This window comes from Patagioenas fasciata, chromosome 37, assembly GCF_037038585.1.
Source record: "Patagioenas fasciata isolate bPatFas1 chromosome 37, bPatFas1.hap1, whole genome shotgun sequence".
NCBI classification, from domain to species: domain Eukaryota; kingdom Metazoa; phylum Chordata; class Aves; order Columbiformes; family Columbidae; genus Patagioenas; species Patagioenas fasciata.
Genome location: NC_092556.1, coordinates 361,921 through 372,226, shown reverse-complemented (window position 1 = coordinate 372,226; position 10,306 = coordinate 361,921). Strand labels below are relative to the sequence as shown.

Genomic DNA, 10,306 nt, shown 5'->3' with positions numbered 1-10,306 from the left:
ACGCGCTGGGCCGATGTGGGCGGGGCTTTCGCGAGGCCACGCCCCCTCCCCGCCGCCGTGCGCGCGTTGGCCCCGCCCACAGGGGGGTGGAGCCAGGACCCGCCCCGCGCTCCCCGAGGTTTCCCCCCCCCGCTTAGGGAAAAAACCCGAACGCCTGGGTCCCTCCCGAACTCCTGGGTCCCTGGGGCACTCCTGGGTCCCTCCCGAACGCCTGGGTCCCTGGGGCACTCCTGGGTCCCTCCCGAACGCCTGGGTCCCCACCACAACAGCCTCTCAAAGCTCATTGGCCACTTTATAAAAAGGGGGGGCCCGGGGGGGTCCCCGTATCCACATATGTACAGGGGGGGGAGGGGCATGTACAGGGGATCCCCCCCCGGGGGTATTTACAGAGTGGGGGGAGGGGCGGGGGAGGGGGCGGGGCCACGACCCCCAACCCCCCCCCCCCCCGAGTTTCTACAAGAAACAGCCAATGGGAGGAGCCGCCTGCGCCGGGGGGAGGGGCGGGGATGACGTCACCGGGATGGCACCGGGGGGGGGTGTGGGGGGTGTGTGTCACGGTGACGTCACGGTGATGTCATGGTGACGTCATGGTGATGTCACGGTGACGTCACGGCCGCCGCGGGGCGATGGCAAAGGTGGTGATGGCAAAGCAGCCTTGGTGGCCACAGCCCAACGGTGGTGGCCACAACCCAACCATGGTGGCCACAACCCAACCACATCGACCACAACCCAAGGGTGGTGGCCACAACCCAACTATGGTGGCTTCAACCCAACCATGGTGGCCACAGCCCAACGGTGGTGGCCACAACCCAACCATGGTGGCTACAACCCAACAGCATTGACCACAACCCAACCATGGTGGCCTGAACTCAACCATGGTGGCCACAACCCTATGGTAGTGGCCACAACCCAACCATGGTGGCCTGAACTCAACCATGGTGGCCACAGCCCAACGGTGGTGGCCACAACCCAACCATGGTGGCCTAAACTCAACCATGGTGGCCACAACCCTATGGTAGTGGCCACAACTCAACCATGATGACCACAACCCAAGGGTGGTGGCCATAACCCAACCATGGTGGTCACAACCCAACAGCGTTGACCACAACTCAACCATGGTGGCCACAACCCTCTGGTAGTGACCACAACACAACAGCATTGACCACAACCCAACCATGATGCCCACAACCCAACGGTGTTGACCACAACCCAAGGGTGGTGGCCACAACCCAACCATGGTGGCCTCAACTCAACCACGGTGGCCACAACCCAACCCCATTGACCAGAACCCAATGACATCGACCTCAACCCAACAACGTTGACCACAACCCAACAACGTTGACCACAACCCAACCATGGTGGCCTGAACTCAACCATGGTGGCCACAACCCAACGGCATTGACCACAACCCAACCATGGTGGCCTCAACTCAATGACGGTGACCACAACCCAACCATCGTGGCCTCAACTCAACCACGGTGGCCACAACCCAACCTCGTTGACCACAACCCAACCATGGTGGCCAAGGGTGGTGACCACAACCCAAGGGTGGTGGCCACAACCCAACCATGACCACCTCAACCCAACCCCATTGACCACAACCCAACGACGTTGACCACAACCCAACGACGTTGACCTCAACCCAACGACGTTGACCACAACCCAACGACATTGACCACAACCCAACCATGGTGACCTGAACTCAAACCCGTTGACCACAACCCAACCATGGCGGCCAAGGGTGGTGACCACAACCCAAGGGTGGTGGCCACAACCCAACCATGACCACCTCAACCCAACCACATTGACCACAACCCAACGATGTTGACCACAACCCAACAACGTTGACCTCAACCCAACGACGTTGACCTCAACCCAACGATGTTGACCACAACCCAACAACGTTGACCTCAACCCAACGACGTTGACCTCAACCCAACGACGTTGACCACAACCCAACGACATTGACCACAACCCAACCATGGTGACCTGAACTCAACCCCGTTGACCACAACCCAACCATGGCGGCCAAGGGTGGTGACCACAACCCAAGGGTGGTGGCCACAACCCAACCATGACCACCTCAACCCAACCACATTGACCACAACCCAACGACGTTGACCACAACCCAACGACGTTGACCTCAACCCAACGGGGTTGACCACAACCCAACGACGTTGACCACAACCCAACAACGTTGACCTCAACCCAACGGCGTTGACCACAACCCAACGGCGTTGACCTCAACCCAACGGCGTTGACCACAACCCAACGACGTTGACCTCAACCCAACGACATTGACCACAACCCAACGACGTTGACCTCAACCCAACGACATTGACCACAACCCAACGGCGTTGACCTCAAACCAACGACGTTGACCTCAACCCAACGGCGTTGACCACAACCCAACCATGGTGGCCACCACCCAACAATGTTGAGCACAGCCCAAGTCTGGTGGCCCCGCCCCCCGGGCGGGCTCAGTTGAGGGTGCCGCGGCAGCTCTCGGTGCGGCACAGGCAGGGGATCTTGGTGTCCTCGATGGGGAACTTGTAGTCGTAGGTGATCTCCTCGTTGACGCCGATGGGCTGCTTGGAGTAGATGACGATCTTCTTCTGCGCCTCGATGGTGATCACCTTGGCGTAGCAGTTGGGCTGGGGGCAAGGGGGCAAGGTCAGGGTGGCCATGGGGAGCTTGTGGTGGTCGTGGGGATGTTGTGGTGGTCATGGGGAGCTTGTGGTGGCCATGGGGATGTGGTGGTTGTGGGGATGTTGTGGTGGTTGTGGGGATGTTGTGGTGGTTGTGGGGATGTTGTGGTGGTCATGGGGAGCTTGTGGTGGTCATGGGGAGCTTGTGGTGGCCATGGGGAGGTCATGGTGGTCATGGGGATGTGGTGGTGGCCATGGGGACCTCATGGTGGCCATGGGGACCTCGCGGTGGCCATGGGGATGCGGTGGTGGCCGTGGGGCAGTGGTGGTGGCCGTGGGGATGTTATGGTGTCTATGGGGACCTCGCGGTGGCCATGGGGACCTCGCGGTGGCCGTGGGGCAGTGGTGGTGGCCGTGGGGCCCTCACCGTGCAGCAGTGGTTGATGAACCGCGCCAGGTTGCCGCACTTGGTGGCGTCGATGATGGTGTCGTGGTCCACGCGGAACAGGTAACTGCTGCCTATGCCCTCCTGCGCGTAGCGCTTCTCCCGCATGTCCGCCACCACCTGGGGACATGGGGACATGGGGACATCGTGGGGAGGTCATGGGGACGTCATGGGGACGTCATGGGGACGTCATGGGGACATGGGGAGGTCATGGGGTGGTCCACGCGGAACAGGTAACTGCTGCCTATGCCCTCCTGCGCGTAGCGCTTCTCCCGCATGTCCGCCACCACCTGGGGACAGCGGGGACATCGTGGGGACATGGGGACGTCATGGGGAGGTCATGGGGACGTCATGGGGACATGGGGAGGTCATGGGGTGGCCCACGCGGAACAGGTAACTGCTGCCTATGCCCTCCTGCGCGTAGCGCTTCTCCCGCATGTCCGCCACCACCTGGGGACACGGGGACAGCGTGGGGACATCGTGGGGACATCGTGGGGACATGGGGACGTCATGGGGACATGGGGACATCGTGGGGTGGTCCATGCAGAACAGGTAACTGCTGCCTATGCCCTCCTGCGCGTAGCGCTTCTCCCGCATGTCCGCCACCACCTGGGGACACGGGGACATGGGGACATCGTGGGGAGGTCATGGGGACGTCATGGGGACATCGTGGGGACATGGGGACGTCATGGGGACATCATGGGGACATGGGGAGGTCATGGGGACGTCATGGGGACATGGGGAGGTCATGGGGACATGGGGACGTCATGGGGTGGTCCATGCAGAACAGGTAACTGCTGCCTATGCCCTCCTGCGCGTAGCGCTTCTCCCGCATGTCCGCCACCACCTGGGGACATGGGGACATGGGGACAGCGTGGGGACATGGGGACATGGTGGGGACATGGGGACGTCATGGGGAGGTCATGGGGACATCAGGGACATGGGGACATGGTGGGGACATCATGGGGACGTCATGGGGATATGGGACATAAGAACATCATGGGGATATGGGACATAGGGACATCATGGGGACATCATGGGGATATGGGGGATATTGGGACATCATGGAGATATGTGACATAGGAACATCATGGGGACATCGTGGGGACATCATGGGGATGTAGGGACACCATGGGGATATGGGGGACATTGGGGACATGGGACATCATGGGGATAGGGGACATAGGAACATCATGGGGACATCATGGGGACATCATGGGGACATCATGGGGATATGGGGACATGGGGACATCATGGGGACATCATGGGGACATAGGAACATCATGGGGACATCATGGGGACATCATGGGGACATCATGGGGACATCATGGGGATATGGGGGACATGGGACATCATGGGGACATGGGACATAGGAACATCATGGGGACATCATGGGGACATGGTGGGGACATGGGGACATGGTGGGGACATAGGGACATCATGGGGACATCATGGGGACATGGGACATCATGGGGACATCATGGGGACATGGGACATAGGGACATCATGGGGACATCATGGGGACATCATGGGGATATGGGACATAAGAACATCATGGGGACATGGGACATAGGGACATCATGGGGACATCATGGGGATATGGGACATCATGGGGATATGGGACATAGGGACATCATGGGGACATCATGGGGATATGGGACATCATGGGGATATGGGACATAGGGACATCATGGGGACATCATGGGGATGTGGGACATCATGGGGACATGGGGGACATTGGGGACATGGGGACATCATGGGGATATGGGGGACATAGGGACATCATGGGGACATCATGGGGATATGGGGGACATTGGACATCATGGGGATATGGGACATAGGGACATCATGGGGACATCATGGGGACATCATGGGGACATCATGGGGACACCATGGGGATATGGGGACACCATGGGGATATGGGGGACATGGGACATCATGCAGACATGGGACATCATGGGGACATGGGACATAGGAACATCGTGGGGACATCATGGGGACATCATGGGGACATCATGGGGACATGGGACATAGGAACATCGTGGGGACATCATGGGGACATCATGGGGACATCATGGGGACATGGGGACATCATGGGGACATCATGGGGATATGGGACATAGGAACATCATGGGGACATCATGGGGACATCATGGGGACATGGGACATAGGGACATGGGGACATCATGGGGATATGGGGACATGGGGACACCGGGGGCTTGGGATGGGGGGACGTGACCATGAGGTTCCTGAGGGGCCCCAAGGTCATTGGGGTGACCATGGGGACATTGGGGGTCAAAGTCATTGGGGTGACCATGGGGACACTGGGGGTCCCCAAAGTCATTGGGGTGACCATGGGGACATTGGGGGTCAAAGTCATTGGGGTGACCACGGGGACATTGGGGGTCCCCAAAGTCATTGGGGTGACCATGGGGACATTGGGGGTCAAAGTCATTGGGGTGACCATGGGGACATTTGGGGGTCAAAGTCATTGGGGTGACCATGGGGACACTTGGGGGTCAAAGTCATTGGGGTGACCATGGGGACATTGGGGGTCCCCAAAGTCATTGGGGTGACCATGGGGACATTTGGGGGTCCCCAAAGTCATTGGGGTGACCATGGGGTTCCTGAAGGTCCCGATGGTGGTGGGAGGTTCTGGGGGTCCCATAGGGGATTGGGGGGGGTCTTGGGGGTCCTGTGGGGGGTTTTGGGGACTTGGGGGTTCCATGGGGTGTTGTGGGGGGTTTGGGGGGGGTTCTGGGGGTCCCGTGGGGTGGTTTTGGGGTGATTTTGGGGGGTTTTGGGGTCCCTGTGGGTGTTCTGCCCCACGTACTCCATGAGCATCTCATGGGCTGCAATGGGGCAGTGGGGGGATTTGGGGGGTGTGGGGGGTTTGGGGGTTCCATGGGGTGTTGTGGGGGGTTTGGGGGGGGTTCTGGGGGTCCCGTGGGGTGGTTTTGGGTGGTTTTGGGGTGTTTTGGGGGGTTTTTCGGGTGGTTTTGGGGTCCCTGTGGGATGTTCTGCCCCATGTACTCAATGAGCATCTCATGGGCTGCAATGGGGCAGTGGGGGGATTTGGGGGGATTTGGGGGGTGTGGGGGGTTTGGGGTTCCATGGGGTGTTGTGGGGGGTTTGGGGGGGGTTCTGGGGGTCCCGTGGGGTGGTTTTGGGTGGTTTTGGGGTGTTTTGGGGGGTTTTTCGGGTGGTTTTGGGGTCCCTGTGGGATGTTCTGCCCCACGTACTCCATGAGCATCTCGTCGGCCGCGATGGGGCAGTGGGGGGATTTGGGGGATTTGGGGGGTGTGGGGGGTTTGGGGTTCCATGGGGTGTTGTGGGGGGTTTGGGGGGGGTTCTGGGGGTCCCGCGGGGTGGTTTTGGGGTGATTTTGGGTGTTTTTGGGTACCTGCCGGATGTTCTGCCCCACGTACTCGATGACCATCTCGTCGGCCGCGATGGGGCAGTGGGGGGATTTGGGGGGTTTTGGGGGGTGTGGGGGGTTTGGGGTTTCCATGGGGGTTTGGGGGGGGTTCTGGGGGTCCCGCGGGGTGGTTTTGGGGTGATTTTGGGTGTTTTTGGGTACCTGCCGGATGTTCTGGCCCACGTACTCGATGACCATCTCGTCGGCCGCGATGGGGCAGTGGGGGGATTTGGGGGGATTTGGGGGGTGTGGGGGGTTTGGGGGTTCCATGGGGGTTTGGGGGGGGTTCTGGGGGTCCCGCGGGGTGGTTTTGGGGTGATTTTGGGTGGTTTTGGGGTACCTGGCGGATGTTCTGGCCCACGTACTCGATGACCATCTCGTCGGCCGCGATGGGCTCCATGGCGAAGAGGCCCCACTCGTGGATGCGGCTGCGGCCGAAGCGGAGCCGCTTCTTGCGGAACTGGGGGCGCGGGGACGCGTCAGCGCGGGACACGCGGGGACACCCGGGGACACCAGGGGACAACATGGGGACAACATGGGGACAACATGGGACACCATGGGACATCATTGGGACATCATGGGACATCATTGGGACACCCATGGGACATCATTAGGACAACATGGGACACCATGGGGACACCCATGGGACAACATGGGACACCCTGGGACACCATGGGACACCATGGGACACCATTGGGACACCATTGGGAGACCATTGGGACACCACTGGGACACCACTGGGACACCATGGGGACACCCATGGGACACCATGGGGACACCATGGGGACACCACTGGGACACCCATGGGACACCATTGGGACATCATGGGACATCATTGGGACACCATTGGGACACCCATGGGACACCCTGGGATACCATGGGGACATCCCTGGGACACCCATGGGGACACATGACCCATGGGACACAACACCCATGGGGACACATCACCATGGGACACCATGGGACACCATTGGGACACCATTGGGACAACATGGGACACCCTAGGACACCATGGGGACACCATTGGGACATCATTGGGACACCACTGGGACACCCATGGGGACACATGACCCATGGGACACAACACCCATGGGGACACATCACTATGGGACACCATGGGACACCATTGGGACACCCATGGGACACCATGGGGACACCCTGGGACACCATGGGGACACCCTAGGGACACCATGGGGACACCCATGGGGACATAAAGATAAAGAACATCAAGACAAGGGACACCAGCACGGGGACACCAGGACAAGGGACACCAGGACGAGGAAGGTGAAGATGGGGAAGGTGAAGGTGACAAACACCAGCCCGGGGCCACCAGGATGGGGACACAAGCATGGGGACATCAGGATGAGGAACAGCAAGAGCAAAGACAGCGGGACAAGGGACAGCAGGACAAGGGAGAGCGGGACAAGGGACAGCGGGACAAGGGACAGGGGGACAAGGGACAGCGGGACAAGGGCCACCCAGGGACAGCGGGACAAGGGACAGCGGGACAAGGGACAAGGGACAAGGGGCACCCCGGGCCACCCCGTGCCAGCGGTCTGGGGATGCGGGGACCCAGCGCGGTCACCTTGAGCTGGTTGAGCTTGAGGAGGTCGCTGTCGGGCAGGGCGGCCGAGCCCATGGCGCTGAGCAGGCGGCGCTGCTCCGAACGGCGCTCAGACAGCACCCGGTTGGGACCCTGCGGGGCGGGGGGCGGGGGGTCACGGGGACGTGGGGACGTGGGGACGGTCACGGGGACGTGGGGACGGTCACGGGGATGTGGGGACATTGGGGGATATGGGGACAGTCACGGGGACATTGGGGGACATGGGGGATATGGGGACATTGGGACATGGGGACGTGGCGGGGTATGGGGGGTATGGGGACATGGGGGGATATGGGGACATTGGGGGATATGGGGGATATGGGGACATTGGGACATGGGGGGATATGGGGACATTGGGACATGGGGGGATATGGGGACATTGGGACATGGGGGATATGGGGACATTGGGACATGGGGGGATATGGGGACATTGGGACATGGGGACGTGGGGGGGTATGGGGGGTATGGGGACATGGGGGGATATGGGGACATTGGGGGATATGGGGGATATGGGGACATTGGGACATGGGGGGATATGGGGACATTGGGACATGGGGGGATATGGGGACATGGGGGGATATGGGGACATTGGGACATGGGGGATATGGGGACATTGGGACATGGGGGGATACGGGGACATTGGGACATGGGGGATATGGGGACATTGGGACATGGGGGATATGGGGACATTGGGACATGGGGGGATATGGGGACATTGGGACATGGGGGGATATGGGGGACATTGGGACATGGGGGGATATGGGGACATTGGGACATGGGGGGATATGGGGACATTGGGACATGGGGGGATATGGGGGACATTGGGACATGGGGACGTGGCGAGGTATGGGGGGGTATGGGGACATTGGGACATGGGGGGATATGGGGACATTGGGACATGGGGGATATGGGGACATTGGGACATGGGGACGTGGCGGGGTATGGGGGGGTATGGGGACATTGGGACATGGGGGGATACGGGGGATATGGGGATGGGGGGGGTGTGGGGGGGTATGGGGACGTTGGGACATGGGGGGATATGGGGACATTGGGGGATATGGGGGATATGGGGACATTGGGACATGGGGACGTGGCGGGGTATGGGGGGATATGGGGACATGGGGGGATATGGGGGCATTGGGGGATATGGGGACATGGGGATATGGGACAGGGGGATGTGGGGGACATGGGGGGATATGGGGGGATAGGGACATGGGGACATTGGGGGACAGGGAGACATTGGGGGATATGGGGGATATGGGGACATGGGGGGATATGGTGAGATATGGGGACATGGGGGGATATGGGGAGATATGGGGATATGGGGACATCAGGGGACATGTGGGGATATGGGGAGATATGGGGGGATATGGGGAGATATGGGGACATGGGGGGATATGGGGACAGGGGGATATGGGGACAGGGGGGATATGGGGCCAGGGGGATATGGGGACAGGGGGATATGGGGACAGGGGGGATATGGGGCCAGGGGGATATGGGGACAGGGGGGATATGGGGACATGGGATATGGGGACAAAGGGGATATGGGGACATGGGATATGGGGACAGGGGGATATGGGGACATGGGATATGGGGACAGGGGGATATGGGGCCAGGGGGATATGGGGCCAGGGGGGATATGGGGACAGGGGGGATATGGGGACAAAGGGGATATGGGGACAGGGGGATATGGGGCCAGGGGGATATGGGGACAGGGGGATATGGGGCCAGGGGGACATGGGGACAGGGGGATATGGGGACAGGGGAATATGGGGACAAAGGGGATATGGGGCCGGGGGGATATGGGGACAAAGGGGATATGGGGACAGGGGGATATGGGGACAGGGGGACATGGGGACAGGGGGGACATGGGGCCAGGGGGACATGGGGACAGGGGGGATATGGGGCCAGGGGGGATATGGGGACAGGGGGATATGGGGACAGGGGGACATGGGGACAGGGGGGACATGGGGCCAGGGGGACATGGGGACAGGGGGGATATGGGGCCAGGGGGGATATGGGGACAGGGGGGATATGGGGCCAGGGGGATATGGGGACAGGGGGATATGGGGCCAGGGGGATATGGGGACAAAGGGGATATGGGGCCAGGGGGATATGGGGACAAAGGGGACATGGGGATATGGGGCCAGGGGGATATGGGGCCAGGGGGACATGGGGACAGGGGGGACATG

General features: G+C 60.9%; 1 protein-coding gene across 1 annotated transcript in view; it reads right to left on the bottom strand.

Moving 5' to 3' along the window:
- Positions 1–273: 273 nt before the first annotated feature.
- SETD1A (SET domain containing 1A, histone lysine methyltransferase) overlaps positions 274–10,306 on the bottom strand; it is a 36,807-nt gene continuing 26,774 nt past the window's right edge. Inside the window, exons 18-22 of the mRNA XM_071801333.1 lie at positions 8,097–8,207; positions 6,852–6,971; positions 3,076–3,213; positions 2,403–2,654; positions 274–2,322 (exon numbers count right to left, since the gene is read on the bottom strand). Of these exons, the coding sequence (XP_071657434.1) occupies positions 2,481–2,654; positions 3,076–3,213; positions 6,852–6,971; positions 8,097–8,207 (543 nt within the window). The 3' untranslated portion in view covers positions 274–2,322; positions 2,403–2,480. The remainder of the gene's footprint in view (positions 2,323–2,402; positions 2,655–3,075; positions 3,214–6,851; positions 6,972–8,096; positions 8,208–10,306) is intronic.